The sequence below is a fragment of the Polyodon spathula genome, chromosome 45 (assembly GCF_017654505.1).
Source record: "Polyodon spathula isolate WHYD16114869_AA chromosome 45, ASM1765450v1, whole genome shotgun sequence".
Lineage (NCBI taxonomy): Eukaryota > Metazoa > Chordata > Actinopteri > Acipenseriformes > Polyodontidae > Polyodon > Polyodon spathula.
Window position 1 is genome coordinate 1,115,680 of NC_054578.1, and position 18,595 is coordinate 1,134,274.

Sequence of the window (18,595 nt, forward strand, 5' to 3'; positions counted from 1 at the left end):
ATACTCACACCATCAACTCACTGAAGAGACACACACACACACTGACCTACCCTCTCTCCTCTATCCACTAACCCTAACCCATACTCACACCATCAACTCACTGAAGAGACACACACACACACTGACCTACCCTCTCTCCTCTATCCACTAACCCTAACCCATACTCACACCATCAACTCACTGAAGAGACACACACACACACTGACCTACCCTCTCTCCTCTATCCACTAACCCTAACCCATACTCACACCATCAACTCACTGAAGAGACACACACACACACTGACCTACCCTCTCTCCTCTATCCACTAACCCTAACCCATACTCACACCATCAACTCACTGAAGAGACACCCACACACACTGACCTACCCTCTCTCCTCTATCCACTAACCCTAACCCATACTCACACCATCAACTCACTGAAGAGACACACACACACACTGACCTACCCTCTCTCCTCTATCCACTAACCCTAACCCATACTCACACCATCAACTCACTGAAGAGACACTCTTCTCTCTCTCTCTCTCTTAGACTCCTCCCTCTTCTTCTCTGACAGTCAGTTGGTTTTGACACCTGTCCATCAGTACTATGGCTCCTCCTCCCAGCCCTCCACAATCCCAGTACTTGGACCCGAGCCCCCAGTGCTCCCAGTCTCCCCACAGAGACTCAGGGCGTCCACAGACCAGTTCGAGATCATCTCCGCTTCAGATCTGCAGCGGAACTTCATCTGAAAACAAGTCTTACGACTGGAAATGGATCCACCCTGCCCTTTATAAAGCGGTCCATGTGAGACTGTATGAACTGGAGCTGCATTCTAGTGTATGAAGATCACCTTTAAACGCTGTGTGTGTAACTCTTGTATACTGGAATCAATAAAGGGATGATGTTAAATTCTGAATTGCTGCTTTGAATCATTATAATTGATATGAATCCCAAACCCACGAGATATAGATTCTTTACACACTGACTCAGAGAAAAAACAGTAAAAGACGGTTGAATGAATTACATGGGAAAACAAACGCAAAATTACAAGAAACGTTTCTCTGCCCCCTCTGTGCAGAATGAACTCGTTCAGCTTCGCCAGAGATGCTTGCGGACGTGTGCAATGCGCTTTCCACACGCTGCTTCCTGCGCACGGCATCGCTGTGATTTACCGTGTTCACAGTCTGGGTTCTTCACGTGTTGTTGTTTCAGTTTTTCGTTTCCGTCATCTCTCCCGTTGTTTAAACGCTCTCTTTCGCTACATCGTTACGGCAGCTTACCTCTCGTCTTGTAAAGATAATGTACATGTCTTACAGGGTATTAGTTCTCTCCTGTGTGAATCCGCTGGTGTTTTGTAAGATATTGTAACTGTCCGAAGCTCCTCCCACACTCAGTGCAGTGATGCGGTTTCTCTCCTGTGTGAATCCGCTGGTGTTTTGTAAGATATTGTAACTGTCCGAAGCTCCTCCCACACTCAGTGCAGTGATGCGGTTTCTCTCCTGTGTGAATCCGCTGGTGTTTTGTAAGATATTGTAACTGTCCGAAGCTCCTCCCACACTCAGTGCAGTGATGCGGTTTCTCTCCTGTGTGAATCCGCTGGTGTTTTGTAAGATATTGTAACTGTCCGAAGCTCCTCCCACACTCAGTGCAGTGATGCGGTTTCTCTCCTGTGTGAATCCGCTGGTGTTTTGTAAGATATTGTAACTGTCCGAAGCTCCTCCCACACTCAGTGCAGTGATGCGGTTTCTCTCCTGTGTGAATCCGCTGGTGTTTTGTAAGATATTGTAACTGTCCGAAGCTCCTCCCACACTCAGTGCAGTGATGCGGTTTCTCTCCTGTGTGAATGAGCCGGTGCATTTGAAGATTTTGTAAGTGATGGAAACTCTTCCCACATTGATCACAGTGAGCGGTGCACGTTGAAGATTTTGTAAGTGATGGAAAAATTCCCACATTGATGCACAGCTGGAGGTGGGTTCTTTCCGGTGGCGTTTCTCGCCTGTGTGAATTCGACTGTGTCTTTTGAGATTCCCCACATCGGCAAAGCTCTTCCCACATTGATCACAGCGGTGTGGTTTCTCGCCTGTGTGAATTCGTTGGTGTCTTTTGAGATGTTCTGACTGAGTGAAACTCTTCCCACAGTCAGCACAGTGATACGGTTTCTCTCCTGTGTGAATCTGCTTGTGTCTTTTTCCTAACGCTGCTTCATACAACAAAGCCTCATTCTCAGTTTCTGGTTCAACAGGTAGCAGTTCAGGGGCCTCCCCTTTAATGGGGACAGGTTTCACTTCAGTTGCCTCCCCTTTAATGGGGACAGGCTCCAGTTCAGGGGCCTCCCACAGGCTCCAGTTCAGGGGTCTCCCCTTTAATGGGGACAGGTTTCACTTCAGTTGCCTCCCATTTAATGGGGACAGGCTCCAGTTCAGGGGCCTCCCCTTTAATGGGGACAGGCTCCAGTTCAGGGGCCTCCCCTTTAATGGGGACAGGCTCCAGTTCAGGCCTCCCCTTTAATGGGGACAGGCTCCAGTTCAAGGGCCTCCCCTTTAATGGGGACAGGTTTCACTTCAGTTGCCTCCCCTTTAATGGGGACAGGCTCCAGTTCAGGGGCCTCCCCTTTAATGGGGACAGGCTCCAGTTCAGGGGCCTCCCCTTTAATGGGGACAGGCTCCAGTTCAGGGGCCTCCCCTTTAATGGGGACAGGCTCCAGTTCAGGGGCCTCCCCTTTAATGGGGACAGGCTCCAGTTCAGGGGCCTCCCCTTTAATGGGGACAGGCTCCAGTTCAGGGGCCTCCCCTTTAATGGGGACAGGCTCCAGTTCAGGGGCCTCCCCTTTAATGGGGACAGGCTCCAGTTCAGGGGCCTCCCCTTTAATGGGGACAGGTTTCACTTCAGTTGCCTCCCCTTTAATGGGGACAGGCTCCAGTTCAGGGGCCTCCCCTTTAATGGGGACAGGCTCCAGTTCAGGGGCCTCCCCTTTAATTGGGGCAGGCTCCAGTTCAGGGGCCTCCCCTTTAATGGGGACAGGCTCCAGTTCAGGGGCCTCCCCTTTAATGGGAGAAGATGTCATTTCCGAGGCTTGCCTCCTGTCCTGATATTCCAGTTTCGGATCAATGCCTGGAAAACAGAAAGCAAGTTTCAACACGCGAGATATCCCGGATCGCAGAACCCGAATTATGAAACACGTCACGCACACGGGTTGTTTGTTTTCTGAATGGCGCGACCCTGCTGTCACTCGCAGTTTCGAGGTTGTTTTTTCGGCTGCAAGCTGCGTCCTCCCCCGTGTTTCTGGCGAGTGAAATGAATTCAATGTTACCCCCCCGCCTCTCCTCTCCTCTCCTCTCCTCTCCTCTCGCAGTATCTCTCCCCAGAGTCTGCGTGAACTGCGTGCTTCGTTATCTCTACAGCCGACCCCGAGCGGTCTTCTTCGTGTCTCAACCGCTTCTTCAAACTAAAATAACTGAGTTTAAAACCAAACGCGAAGCAAAACACAACAAGGGCACGCCGGCCCTCAGAAACCCGCTCGGCGCGCCAGGCACAGGGAGGGACGAAACCGGCGCCATTTGGGATCGGCGCCGCGGCAGCCTCGCCTCGCAGGACACAGCGCTGTGGAGCCAAGATGGCGGACTGTAGTGCCCAGTTTCATACCCTCGGCAGAGGGAGGCCAGCCAGCCAATCAATCGCGCAAGATGGGTTTTTAGAGCGTGTCTGCAGCCAATGAACGGCGGCGATAGCCGCTTGGCCCCGCCCCTCGCTTGCTGCAGCGCGCAGGTCTCTGATCCGCAGTTGATCCAGAAGTCGCTGCTTTGTTTACATTGTAGCTCTCTATAGATATTTATTCATGTGCAGCTCGCCACACTGTAGCTCTCTATAGATATTTATTCATGTGCAGCTCGCCACACTGTAGCTCTCTATAGATATTTATTCATGTGCAGCTCGTCACACTGTAGCTCTCTATAGATATTTATTCATGTGCAGCTCGTCACACTGTAGCTCTCTATAGATATTTATTCATGTGCAGCTCGTCACACTGTAGCTCTCTATAGATATTTATTCATGTGCAGCTCGTCACACTGTAGCTCTCTATAGATATTTATTCATGTGCAGCTCGTCACACTGTAGCTCTCTATAGATATTTATTCATGTGCAGCTCGTCACACTGTAGCTCTCTATAGATATTTATTCATGTGCAGCTCGTCACACTGTAGCTCTCTATAGATATTTATTCATGTGCAGCTCGCCACACTGTAGCTCTCTATAGATATTTATTCATGTGCAGCTCGTCACACTGTAGCTCTCTATAGATATTTATTCATGTGCAGCTCGTCACACTGTAGCTCTCTATAGATATTTATTCATGTGCAGCTCGTCACACTGTAGCTCTCTATAGATATTTATTCATGTGCAGCTCGTCACACTGTAGCTCTCTATAGATATTTATTCATGTGCAGCTCGCCACACTGTAGCTCTCTATAGATATTTATTCATGTGCAGCTCGTCACACTGTAGCTCTCTATAGATATTTATTCATGTGCAGCTCGTCACACTGTAGCTCTCTATAGATATTTATTCATGTGCAGCTCGCCACACTGTAGCTCTCTATAGATATTTATTCATGTGCAGCTCGTCACACTGTAGCTCTCTATAGATATTTATTCATGTGCAGCTCGTCACACTGTAGCTCTCTATAGATATTTATTCATGTGCAGCTCGTCACACTGTAGCTCTCTATAGATATTTATTCATGTGCAGCTCGCCACACTGTAGCTCTCTATAGATATTTATTCATGTGCAGCTCGTCACACTGTAGCTCTCTATAGATATTTATTCATGTGCAGCTCGCCACACTGTAGCTCTCTATAGATATTTATTCATGTGCAGCTCGTCACACTGTAGCTCTCTATAGATATTTATTCATGTGCAGCTCGTCACACTGTAGCTCTCTATAGATATTTATTCATGTGCAGCTCGTCACACTGTAGCTCTCTATAGATATTTATTCATGTGCAGCTCGTCACACTGTAGCTCTCTATAGATATTTATTCATGTGCAGCTCGTCACACTGTAGCTCTCTATAGATATTTATTCATGTGCAGCTCGTCACACTGTAGCTCTCTATATATATTTATTCATGTGCAGCTCGCCACACTGTAGCTCTCTATAGATATTTATTCATGTGCAGCTCGTCACACTGTAGCTCTCTATAGATATTTATTCATGTGCAGCTCGTCACACTGTAGCTCTCTATAGATATTTATTCATGTGCAGCTCGTCACACTGTAGCTCTCTATAGATATTTATTCATGTGCAGCTCGTCACACTGTAGCTCTCTATAGATATTTATTCATGTGCAGCTCGTCACACTGTAGCTCTCTATAGATATTTATTCATGTGCAGCTCGTCACACTGTAGCTCTCTATAGATATTTATTCATGTGCAGCTCGCCACACTGTAGCTCTCTATAGATATTTATTCATGTGCAGCTCGTCACACTGTAGCTCTCTATAGATATTTATTCATGTGCAGCTCGCCACACTGTAGCTCTCTATAGATATTTATTCATGTGCAGCTCGTCACACTGTAGCTCTCTATAGATATTTATTCATGTGCAGCTCGCCACACTGTAGCTCTCTATAGATATTTATTCATGTGCAGCTCGCCACACTGTAGCTCTCTATAGATATTTATTCATGTGCAGCTCGTCACACTGTAGCTCTCTATAGATATTTATTCATGTGCAGCTCGCCACACTGTAGCTCTCTATAGATATTTATTCATGTGCAGCTCGTCACACTGTAGCTCTCTATAGATATTTATTCATGTGCAGCTCGCCACACTGTAGCTCTCTATAGATATTTATTCATGTGCAGCTCGCCACACTGTAGCTCTCTATAGATATTTATTCATGTGCAGCTCGCCACACTGTAGCTCTCTATAGATATTTATTCATGTGCAGCTCGTCACACTGTAGCTCTCTATAGATATTTATTCATGTGCAGCTCGTCACACTGTAGCTCTCTATAGATATTTATTCATGTGCAGCTCGTCACACTGTAGCTCTCTATAGATATTTATTCATGTGCAGCTCGTCACACTGTAGCTCTCTATAGATATTTATTCATGTGCAGCTCGTCACACTGTAGCTCTCTATAGATATTTATTCATGTGCAGCTCGTCACACTGTAGCTCTCTATAGATATTTATTCATGTGCAGCTCGTCACACTGTAGCTCTCTATAGATATTTATTCATGTGCAGCTCGTCACACTGTAGCTCTCTATAGATATTTATTCATGTGCAGCTCGTCACACTGTAGCTCTCTATAGATATTTATTCATGTGCAGCTCGCCACACTGTAGCTCTCTATAGATATTTATTCATGTGCAGCTCGTCACACTGTAGCTCTCTATAGATATTTATTCATGTGCAGCTCGTCACACTGTAGCTCTCTATAGATATTTATTCATGTGCAGCTCGTCACACTGTAGCTCTCTATAGATATTTATTCATGTGCAGCTCGTCACACTGTAGCTCTCTATAGATATTTATTCATGTGCAGCTCGTCACACTGTAGCTCTCTATAGATATTTATTCATGTGCAGCTCGTCACACTGTAGCTCTCTATAGATATTTATTCATGTGCAGCTCGTCACACTGTAGCTCTCTATAGATATTTATTCATGTGCAGCTCGCCACACTGTAGCTCTCTATAGATATTTATTCATTTGCAGCTCGTCACACTGTAGCTCTCTATATATATTTATTCATGTGCAGCTCGCCACACTGTAGCTCTCTATAGATATTTATTCATGTGCAGCTCGTCACACTGTAGCTCTCTATATATATTTATTCATGTGCAGCTCGCCACACTGTAGCTCTCTATAGATATTTATTCATGTGCAGCTCGTCACACTGTAGCTCTCTATAGATATTTATTCATGTGCAGCTCGCCACACTGTAGCTCTCTATAGATATTTATTCATGTGCAGCTCGCCACACTGTAGCTCTCTATATATATTTATTCATGTGCAGCTCGCCACACTGTAGCTCTCTATAGATATTTATTCATGTGCAGCTCGCCACACTGTAGCTCTCTATAGATATTTATTCATGTGCAGCTCGCCACACTGTAGCTCTCTATAGATATTTATTCATGTGCAGCTCGTCACACTGTAGCTCTCTATAGATATTTATTCATGTGCAGCTCGCCACACTGTAGCTCTCTATAGATATTTATTCATGTGCAGCTCGTCACACTGTAGCTCTCTATAGATATTTATTCATGTGCAGCTCGTCACACTGTAGCTCTCTATAGATATTTATTCATGTGCAGCTCGTCACACTGTAGCTCTCTATAGATATTTATTCATGTGCAGCTCGCCACACTGTAGCTCTCTATAGATATTTATTCATGTGCAGCTCGCCACACTGTAGCTCTCTATATATATTTATTCATGTGCAGCTCGCCACACTGTAGCTCTCTATAGATATTTATTCATGTGCAGCTCGCCACACTGTAGCTCTCTATAGATATTTATTCATGTGCAGCTCGCCACACTGTAGCTCTCTATAGATATTTATTCATGTGCAGCTCGCCACACTGTAGCTCTCTATAGATATTTATTCATGTGCAGCTCGCCACACTGTAGCTCTCTATAGATATTTATTCATGTGCAGCTCGCCACACTGTAGCTCTCTATAGATATTTATTCATGTGCAGCTCGTCACACTGTAGCTCTCTATAGATATTTATTCATGTGCAGCTCGTCACACTGTAGCTCTCTATAGATATTTATTCATGTGCAGCTCGTCACACTGTAGCTCTCTATAGATATTTATTCATGTGCAGCTCGCCACACTGTAGCTCTCTATAGATATTTATTCATGTGCAGCTCGTCACACTGTAGCTCTCTATATATATTTATTCATGTGCAGCTCGCCACACTGTAGCTCTCTATAGATATTTATTCATGTGCAGCTCGTCACACTGTAGCTCTCTATAGATATTTATTCATGTGCAGCTCGCCACACTGTAGCTCTCTATAGATATTTATTCATGTGCAGCTCGTCACACTGTAGCTCTCTATAGATATTTATTCATGTGCAGCTCGTCACACTGTAGCTCTCTATAGATATTTATTCATGTGCAGCTCGTCACACTGTAGCTCTCTATAGATATTTATTCATGTGCAGCTCGTCACACTGTAGCTCTCTATAGATATTTATTCATGTGCAGCTCGTCACACTGTAGCTCTCTATAGATATTTATTCATGTGCAGCTCGCCACACTGTAGCTCTCTATAGATATTTATTCATGTGCAGCTCGTCACACTGTAGCTCTCTATAGATATTTATTCATGTGCAGCTCGTCACACTGTAGCTCTCTATAGATATTTATTCATGTGCAGCTCGTCACACTGTAGCTCTCTATAGATATTTATTCATGTGCAGCTCGTCACACTGTAGCTCTCTATAGATATTTATTCATGTGCAGCTCGTCACACTGTAGCTCTCTATAGATATTTATTCATGTGCAGCTCGTCACACTGTAGCTCTCTATAGATATTTATTCATGTGCAGCTCGTCACACTGTAGCTCTCTATAGATATTTATTCATGTGCAGCTCGTCACACTGTAGCGCTCTCTATAGATATTTATTCATGTGCAGCTCGTCACACTGTAGCTCTCTATAGATATTTATTCATGTGCAGCTCGCCACACTGTAGCTCTCTATAGATATTTATTCATGTGCAGCTCGTCACACTGTAGCTCTCTATAGATATTTATTCATGTGCAGCTCGCCACACTGTAGCTCTCTATAGATATTTATTCATGTGCAGCTCGTCACACTGTAGCTCTCTATAGATATTTATTCATGTGCAGCTCGTCACACTGTAGCTCTCTATAGATATTTATTCATGTGCAGCTCGTCACACTGTAGCTCTCTATAGATATTTATTCATGTGCAGCTCGCCACACTGTAGCTCTCTATAGATATTTATTCATGTGCAGCTCGTCACACTGTAGCTCTCTATAGATATTTATTCATGTGCAGCTCGTCACACTGTAGCTCTCTATAGATATTTATTCATGTGCAGCTCGCCACACTGTAGCTCTCTATAGATATTTATTCATGTGCAGCTCGTCACACTGTAGCTCTCTATAGATATTTATTCATGTGCAGCTCGCCACACTGTAGCTCTCTATAGATATTTATTCATGTGCAGCTCGTCACACTGTAGCTCTCTATAGATATTTATTCATGTGCAGCTCGTCACACTGTAGCTCTCTATAGATATTTATTCATGTGCAGCTCGTCACACTGTAGCTCTCTATAGATATTTATTCATGTGCAGCTCGCCACACTGTAGCGCTCTCTATAGATATTTATTCATGTGCAGCTCGTCACACTGTAGCTCTCTATAGATATTTATTCATGTGCAGCTCGCCACACTGTAGCTCTCTATAGATATTTATTCATGTGCAGCTCGTCACACTGTAGCTCTCTATAGATATTTATTCCTGTGCAGCTCGCCACACTGTAGCTCTCTATAGATATTTATTCATATGCAGCTCGTCACACTGTAGCTCTCTATAGATATTTATTCATGTGCAGCTCGTCACACTGTAGCTCTCTATAGATATTTATTCATGTGCAGCTCGTCACACTGTAGCTCTCTATAGATATTTATTCCTGTGCAGCTCGCCACACTGTAGCTCTCTATAGATATTTATTCCGGTGCAGCCCGCCAGCTTGCGGATTATAAACGCGCATTAAAGGAGAGTGGAAAGCCACGCTTTCACCCACGGTGAGTGCTGAAGCGCGATTCACGCGTGTGCGTGTTTTTGTGTTGGTTAGATTGATTGATCGATTGATTGTACACATGTATGTGGCAGACGCCGGCTTTATATGCGACTCTCAGCGGCGCTACAGCCAGTGCAGTCCAGGGTTACTGTGCGAGATTCATATTGAAATACAGCTACAGTCAGGATAATAATAATAATAATAATAATAATAATAATAATAATAATAATAATAATAATAATAATACATGAACTGGCAAGCAGCAAGCTGGGATGACAAGTTCTATCAAAGCCAATGTTTGTATTGTAAATACCGCCATGTTACAGATTTCACATTTCCTGTGCTGTATTGTGCTGCTGTGATCGATGCAGGTGCTTCATGTCAGAAGTAATAAACGCGTTTGTGTCTATTGCTTCGTGTCGTGAGTGTCTGGGCTTGCTGTGTGGGGCAGTCAGCCCTGAGAGAACGCTTCTCCTAAGAGAACACATCGCTGGCTTCCCGAGGGGCGCTCTCTCAGCCTGCTGTCCTGCTCTGATCAGGGTTACCGTTGTGATTGTCAGGAGGAGTATTGTTATTGAAACCCGTGAACATCAAGTCCTGCAGTATTGCTGACTCTCGTCCTCTCTCCTGATAGAGATGCCTGCTGCTGGAGGGAGGGGCCGAACTCCAATCAAAGAGGGGCCGCTGGAGCCACAACTGGGGCCCCGAATCAAACAGGTCCTCATCACACGGGACAGGACTGAACTGGACTTGAGGCACATCAAACAGGACCTCATCACAGGGGACAGGACTGATCTGGGCTTGAGGCACATCAAAGACGAGGATGTGAAGAGAGAGGGAGAGGGAGAGCGAGTGGAGGAGGGAGGGGGAGAGGGAGAGCGAGTGGGGGAGGGGGAGGGGAGAGCGAGAGGAGGGAGGGGAGAGGGAGAGAGAGTGCGCTAGAGCGGAGGGGAGAGGAGATGGAGGGGGGTCAGGGAGAGCCCCTACTACACAACCCAAATTATCCACACGGGGAGCGCGAGTGGAGGAGGGAGGGGGAGGAGGAGAGCGGATCCGAGGGTAGGGGGGAGGGGAGGGGGGGGACCGGGACCGGGAGAGGAGGTCCCTGCGCTCCCCCGGAAGCCCCTGCACCGCTGCCCGGACTGTGGCCAGTGGTTCAGCCGCAGGTACACGGTGACGCTGCACCAGCGCAGTCACAGTGGGGAGCGCCCGTACCAGTGCAGCGACTGCGGGAAGAGCTTCTCCCAACGCCGCATCCTCAACACACACCGGCTCACTCACACCGGAGTCAAGCCCTACCCCTGCCCTCAGTGCGGCAAGCGCTTCAGCGGCTCGGGGGCCCTGCGCCACCACCAGCGTGCCCACGCCAGGGAGCCGCACCGCTGCGCACCCTGCGGGGCCTCCTTCATCCAGCTGGGGCAGCTGCGCCAGCATGAGAGGACGAGCCACGCCCACCAGCAGAGCTGTTACCTGTGCAGCGAGTGCGGAGACAGCTTCTACAGGCTGGGCCACCTGAGCCAGCACCAGAGAATCCACATGGCCGAGAGAGTGCCGGCGGGGGCGGTTGGACCGGGGCGTGGTGGTCGGGGGCGGGGCGGGGCCGGTGGGCCGTCAAAGGCGGTGCCCGTTGCAGCCCCGCCCAGAGCTTCGCTGTGCAGACTGTGGGAAGGGCTTCAAGCTGCAGGATGATCTACAGATGCACAGGCAGATCCACGAGTCCCGGGCACAGCCTGCCGTCACGCAGACCAGGGACCGGGGGGGTGGGGGGGGCATCGCGCGGGGCACCAGGCCAAACAGGGCAGAGCTGACAGGGCTGGCAGCAGGGCACTCTGCTGGGTGTAAAGGAGTGTAGGGAAGATGAGAACGAAGCACACTGGGAGCATGATTCAAACCCTCTCCTCCTCTCCTCACCCACCTGTAACCTCAACCCTAACCCTTCGTCCCCTCACCCCTCCGCTCCCCCTCTCTTCCTCACCCCTCCCCTCATCCCTTCCCCTCCTGTAACCTGAACCCTCACCCCTCCTCCTCCTCCCCTCTCTCCTCTCCTCTATCCAGTCCTGGGAATTGGGCCTCATGTCTGTGAAACTTTTATCAAACTGTAAATAATAAAATAAAAACCAGAATGAAATGGAAGCAGCTGCTTGCAAGTCGTCTTTCAGCCCTGGATTATTAGAGGGAGACACTCACCCTTACCCAAACCCAAACCCCTAATCCCTAATCCCTAACCCCTAACCCAAACCCACACTTAAACATGTGACAAGAGAGAGGGTGAAACGCATCCTCGACATGATCGCAGGGAGACACTTGAACACAAGCTGAGTAGAACTGGCGAGAAAACGTGCTTTCGCCTTCTGCTGGAGAGTCAATGTAACTACATATCTGGGTTTTCTATGAATGAGACGCACGTCACAGCTCTGCCCCTGTGTTCAGCAGCAGCAGGGCAGTGCAATGCTAGACATACACCTAGATTGAGAGATATTTATTTGCACACAGCGCTGGTTTGTTTTCAGTTGGAAGTTGGTGTTTACTGTCCGTTGCCAGGGGTTACTGCCCTTGACAACAGTCTCAGAGTCCTCTCAGCTGTTTAAACGACAGACAGACCTGTTGAAATTAATAGGCTTACCCTTCATAACCTTCTACCTAAAAAGAGGTCTGCCTCTGTTTGTCTCTCACTGAGTCTCTCAATCTCTCTCTGAGTCTCTCTTTCTCTCTCTGTGTGTCTCTCAATTCCTGCCTCTCTCTCTGAGTCTCTCAATCTCTCTCTGAGTCTCTTTCTCTCTGTGTGTCTCTCAATCTCTGCCTCTCTCTCTGAGTCTCTCAATCTCTCTCTCTCCCCTTTTCTCTCTCTCCCCCTCCCCCTCTCTCACATACACACAGTAGATTACCTCCCCCTTCCAGCTTGTTCTCTTACTGGACTGCACTCTGTCGCTCAGCAGAGTTTCAACGCCAGGACGGTGAGTCCTTCTGTTTCCTCTTTCATTTATATGTGTTGCTCTGACCACCCTGTGTTCCCTTCTTTAGAGAATTCGATTCTATCGAACTGGAGAGAGAGAGAGAGTGTGTGTGTGTTCCACTGCTTTAGAGAATTCTTGTAACTTCTCTCTATGGTGATGGGAGGAGGTACAGGGAACAATCGAGGTCTTCCAAGAGAATTTGAAGTGTCATGGAACAGAGAGGTCTCAAACTTCGGAAGCATTGTAAAGCACAGAGAGGTCTGGTAAAGCACAGGGAAGCATTGTAAAGCACAGAGAGGTCTGGTAAAGCACGTTGACCTTTCGTGGAGCATGCTGTAACATTTCCGAGTCCAACGCACAGTGGTGTGTGAGGAGGTAGGTTTTGTGGCTGGGTAGGGAAGCATTAGGGAGCCATTGCTTCATTGAGGCATTCTTAAAGCACAGAGAGGTAGGGGGAAGCATTGTAAAGCATAGAGAGGTCTGGTAAAGCACAGGGAAGCATTGTAAAGCACAGAGAGGTCTGGTAAAGCACAGGGAAGCATTGTAAAGCACAGAGAGGTCTGGTAAAGCACAGGGAAGCATTGTAAAGCACAGAGAGGTCTGGTAAAGCATAGGGAAGCATTGTAAAGCACAAAGAGGTTTCTATATAGATATAGTTCATATAGAGGTCTCTAAATGTCGACAGACAGATCACAGTAGTACACTCCACTTTCGTAACACTAAGTAGCTATGCTGTGTAGAACAGTAAGTAGCAGTCTGTCAGGTCGGGATCTGAGCTGTCTTTCTATCTCGTGCGTGTGCCAGACTGGGCAGAGCCCACACATGCACACACGCACACACACTCTGCTGTTTCTCCTGCCTCTCTTGATCCTGTGTCTCTGTATTAATCCCACAGCAGCTGTCAGTCTCTCTGCAAAATCTCTTCATCTCCAATCCTATTAACAAAACAGGCCACGGCCAGACACTGAATTATGAACGCCTGCCACACACAGCACAAACTCTGTGGAAGCAGGCAAGCTTAATATCTCTCTCTGTCTCTCCTCTCCTCTCTCTCTCTCTTCCCTCCTCCTCTCCTCTCTCCTCCCCTCTCTCTCTCTCCTCTCTCCTCTCTCTCTCTCCCCGCTTCAGATTTGAAAGTCTGTTCTGTTCCAGTGCAATGGAAGAGGAGGCAGCAAGTGTGAGACAAGAGAGACAAGAGAGACTACAGAACCAGGTGAGAGAGTGAGTGCCTGTCTCAGTGTGTCTCAGTGTCTCTCAGTGTGTCTCAGCTGTCAGTCTGTATAACCACACAAGCATTCAGAGCAGGACCAGGCAGCCACGACACATACTATGACCTCCAGTGCCTCTCCTGCCTCTCATTACTAATTCATTGACTTGTCTCACTGGCCCCCTCTCTCTTTGTCCTCCCTCCTCCTATCCCGCTCTCTGCCCCACAGCGCACTCTGCTGGAGAGAAGGCAGCAGCGCAGGAGGCAGGAGACTTGCATGGTTCAGGCCAATCCTGACCTGAGAGTGAAGAGCTGGAAGCCTAAGAGGGTGGAGGGGGAGGGGGCTGGTCCACCTCCCCCCTCCCTGTTCCCCTAGGGGAGGGGGAGGGACAAGAGGCGCAGATTCCACTGGTTCTGAACACAGACCTCATCTCCGAGCCTCCATTGGAGGAGATCTCTCTCGCTGACCTCACTCTTGCCTCGACGACCGCTACCACGGAGACCACAGAGAGCCAATCACAGGCCAGGAAGAACAGGAAGAAGGACAGGGAACAGGAAGCAGGTGAGAATTCAAACAGAGTCAATAACTAACTTCAGTGTGAATTCAGTGACTCACGACTAGAAGTCTCTCTCAGTGTCTTCAGTGTGAATTCAGTGACTATCTCTCTCTCTCTCTCTCCTCTCTTCTCTCTCTCCTCTCTCCTCTCTCTCTCCTCTCTCTCTCTCTCTCTCTCTCTCAAGTAACCAGAACCAAAAAAACACAAGGAGACGTCTAGAGTTCCTTGGAAAAGCTGACCTTCTAAGAGAGCAGGCGGGCGGGTGGAGGGGAGGGACTGTGCGCCAAGCGGAAACCAAACTGCTCACCAAGAAAGCTGCGGTCAAGATAGAGAAGAAATTGAAGCAGCGGGCGGGTGAGGAGACTGGCGCCATTGCAGCTCTGACAAGAAGTAACCAGAACCAAAAAAACATGCGGTTTCCTAATGAGAAATAATCAAGTAAAGAAAGATCTGAAACATCCTGAACACCCAACTATCTCCTCTCTCTCTCTCCTCCTTCTCCTCTCTCTCTCCTCTGCTCTCTCTCTCCTCTCTCTCACCCCTCTCCTCTCTCTCGCTCCCCTCTCCTCTCCTCTCTCTCTCTCTCCCCTTTCCTCTCTCTCTCTCCCCTCTCTCTCTCTCTCTCCTCTCTCTCCCCTCTCCTCTCTTCTCTCTCCTCTCTCTCTCTCTCTCCTCTCTCTCTCTCTCTCCTCTCTCCCTCCCTCTCCTCTCTCTCTCTCTCTCTCTCCTTCCTCTCCTCTCTCTCTCTCTCTCTCTCCTCTCTCCTCTCTCTCCTCTCTCTCTCTCCTCTCTCTCTCTTTCTCCTCTCCTCTCTCTCCTCTCTCTCTCTCTCTCCTCTCTCCTCTCTCTCTCCCCTCTCCTCTCTCTCTCTCCTCTCTCTCTCTCTCCTCTCTCTCCTCCCTCTCCTCTCCCCCCTCTCTCTCTCCTCTCTCTCTCTCTCCTCTCTCTCCTCCTCTCTCTCTCTCTCTCCTCTCTCCTCCTCTCCCCTCTCCTCTCCTCTCTCTCTCTCTCCTCTCTCTTCCCTCTCTCTCTCCTCTCTCTCTCCTTTCTCCCTCTCCTCTCTCTCTCCTCTTTATCCTCTCTCACTCTCTTTTTATCTTTCTTTTAGAAACCTCTGCATCTCAGAAACCAACAAAGAAACAAAAATCCCAGTCTGCATCAAAAAACAGCAAGAAATCAGGCAATTCCCAGAACAGAGACCAGTTAAAAGGTGAGGAGAAAGAACTGATGAAGGCACTAGAACCCAATCGCTGGTCTGCTTGACTCTAGAGCCTTGGCACTAGAGCCTTTGCTATCTCTCTCAATCTCAGGGCTCGATGGTCCGGCTGGGTTCGAGGACCCTGTCCCGGAGATTGGGGGGTCAGAGGAGTGGAGCGATGAAGAGAAGGGGGAGAGGGAGAATGGAGACTACCCACAATCCCCCATGAAGAAGAAAAAACTACCAGTGAGAGGTGAGAGAGGAGAGAGGAGAGGAGAGGACAGGAGAGAGAGGGGAGAGGAGAGAGAGAGAGAGGAGAGGGGAGAGAGGGGAGAGAGGAGAGAGGGGAGAGGAGAGAGAGAGGGGAGAGAGAGGAGAGAAGATGAGAGAGGGAGAGGGAGAGAGAGAGAGAGGGAGAGAGAAAGAGAGAGAGAGAGAGAGGAGAGAGAGGGGAGATAGAGGAGAGGAGAGAGGAGAAAGGAGAGAGAGGAGAAGAAGGGAGAGAGGAGATGAAGAGAGTGGGTTGAGGGATTGAGGGGAGGGTTATTTTAAATCTGTTCAAGATGACCGCTGATGTTCCCATAAACCAGTATGTGTGTAACTGGGAACCTGTGTTCCTCCCAGTCATGCTGTGGGATGAGAAAGCGCGTGCGCCCATTATAGAGATCGACCAGTTCAATACTGACCCTCAACCAGAGGAGGCGCTGTTCAGAGAGGCAGGTACTGCACATAGGGCTCCTGAGGTCTGTTTTTCTCTCTGTCCCCTCCCTTTAGACTACAATCGACACGCGGATAAAAAACATTTAAGACAAAAGGAGGTCAGTTACTTCGACTACAATCTTTCGGCGCACGGTGGTAGATCTCCCGCTCTCAATCTTACCTCCTACTAGCTCTTGAACACAAGGAAACGGGATTGGTCTCCATCTCGAGGGACTCTTCTAACCTTGACGTGCCCCGATAGGAGTACAAGACCTAGTCAAGAATGAGGCCGGACAGATGTATGGAGCGACTGACACGTCTAACTCTTGTTGGTTTATTACCCGACGACCCAGACAGACACTGAGAGGGCTAGTATGGACACCCTATTATCTGATACGTCTAAATTTTTGAGTCCCCTAGACGACACACTTAGTAACGACCCCCCCAGTACTGACGACATATGGTCCTACATTGATTTTTATGTGTCTTTATTGTTTAGGTAGGGGATAGCTTTATGCGTAGTACCCTCAAACTGAGGACTCCTTAGTAACGACCCAGGGGAAATACGACATATTCTCGTCATTTGATATACCGTCTAACTTGAGTCTTACTAGCCCTCGACACACTTAGTAGCTCAGGCTGCAGTCTGAATCGTTTTTGGAGTCTGCTGTGTGAATCATTGCTGGGGTCGCTGCTGTATAATATAGTAAACTATGCAGATTGAAACTCAGGGGAGCTGCTGTGTGAATCATTGCTGGGGTCGCTGCTGTATAATATAGTAAACTATGCAGATTGAAACTCAGGGGAGCTGCTGTGTGAATCATTGCTGGGGTCGCTGCTGTATAATATAGTAAACTATGGCGATTCTTTCCACTGTGTTCTGGTTTAGAGTTGCTGGTTTTGATTGGGTTCTTGGGTTTTGTTTTCTTGAAGCTCAGAAACAGAAGAAGAGGAGTGTAAGAGAGGAGGAGGAGGAAGAAGGCTCTTCTGGCTCGGAGGATGATGAGTCGAGAGACTCCTGCAGCCTGGCTCCTTTCAACAGTAATTCCAAACATCGATCTACAGACAGCGATGCGACTAGCAGGGTGACAAACTGACCTGAGAATCTCTCTCTCTAATTCCAAACCCTCACCCTGAGACTCTCTCTCTCTCTTTAATTCCAAACCCTCACCCTGAGACTCTCTCTCTCTCTCTCTCTAATTCCAAACCCTCACCCTGAGACTCTCTCGCTCTAATTACAAACTCATTCTCAGCAGTATTTCGGACTGTTGTCCCTGATTGTTTGTTCCGTTTCTCAGCTGGAATTCCAGGATCTGGAGGAGTTTGCCCTAAGGCCAGCTCCCAAAGAAAGGACGGTGTGCTGTAGACTGACCAGAGACAAGAAGGGAGTGGAAAAGGGGATCTACCCAACATACTACTTGCACCTGGAGAGAGAGGACGGGAAGAGAGTGAGAGAGAGAGAAGAGAGAGGAGAGAGAGAGGAGAGGAGAGAAGAGAGGAGAGAGGATAGAGGGGAGAGAGGAGAGGAGAGAGATAGGAGGGGAGAGGAGAGAGAGGAGAGAGGAGAGAGAGAGAGAGGGGAGAGGAGGGAGAGAGAGACAGAGAGAGAGAGAGAGGGGAGAGAGGAGAGGAGAGAGAGGAGAGGAGAGAGGAGAGAGGATAGAGGGGAGAGAGGAGAGGAGTCAGATAGGAGGGGAGAGGAGAGAGAGGAGAAGAGAGGGAGCTTGGTTGAAGTGTTTCAGATCGCTGAAGGAGCTAACAGACCCTGTAGCTGATACACAGAAAGCAGGAGCAGAGACACATAGTGTGGAGATAAAGCGAGGAGACCGAGGGAAGAGACACGTCTTCACACACAAAGACAGGATGGGCTGGGAGGGACTGCCAAGGGTTATCAAGAGTTAACATGAGAACCATATTGATACTGAATCACTGGGATCCTTTCCTCACTTCCTGTCTCTGACCCTCCCTCGCTTCCTGTGCCTGTAGGTGTTTCTGATGGCCGGCAGGAAACGGAAGAAAAGCAAAACATCGAACTACCTGATTTCAATCGACCCGACTGACCTGTCGAGAGACGGGAAGAGTTACATTGGCAAAGTGAGGTCAGCAACCCTAACCCTACCCTAACCCCTAACTCTAACCCTAACCCCTAACCCTGACCCTACCCTAACCCCTAACCCTAACCCTAACCCTAAACCC

General features: G+C 48.2%; 2 protein-coding genes across 2 annotated transcripts in view; one reads left to right on the forward strand and one right to left on the reverse strand.

Moving 5' to 3' along the window:
• Nucleotides 1–249: 249 nt before the first annotated feature.
• On the reverse strand, nt 250–1,892 carry LOC121305992 (zinc finger protein 695-like). Its single transcript, XM_041237722.1, has one exon. The coding sequence runs from the start codon at nt 1,841–1,843 to the stop codon at nt 1,307–1,309; it is 537 nt and encodes a 178-aa protein (XP_041093656.1). The 5' UTR covers nt 1,844–1,892; the 3' UTR covers nt 250–1,306.
• A 1,171-nt stretch (nt 1,893–3,063) lies between these two features.
• LOC121305870 (tubby protein homolog) overlaps nt 3,064–18,595 on the forward strand; it is a 24,851-nt gene continuing 9,319 nt past the window's right edge. Inside the window, exons 1-12 of the mRNA XM_041237524.1 lie at nt 3,064–3,751; nt 10,419–10,501; nt 13,867–13,951; nt 14,175–14,292; nt 14,370–14,507; nt 14,737–14,892; nt 15,611–15,712; nt 15,813–15,953; nt 16,325–16,420; nt 17,333–17,484; nt 17,698–17,847; nt 18,386–18,498. Coding sequence (XP_041093458.1) covers nt 3,698–3,751; nt 10,419–10,501; nt 13,867–13,951; nt 14,175–14,292; nt 14,370–14,507; nt 14,737–14,892; nt 15,611–15,712; nt 15,813–15,953; nt 16,325–16,420; nt 17,333–17,484; nt 17,698–17,847; nt 18,386–18,498 — 1,388 coding nt within the window. The 5' untranslated portion in view covers nt 3,064–3,697. The remainder of the gene's footprint in view (nt 3,752–10,418; nt 10,502–13,866; nt 13,952–14,174; nt 14,293–14,369; nt 14,508–14,736; nt 14,893–15,610; nt 15,713–15,812; nt 15,954–16,324; nt 16,421–17,332; nt 17,485–17,697; nt 17,848–18,385; nt 18,499–18,595) is intronic.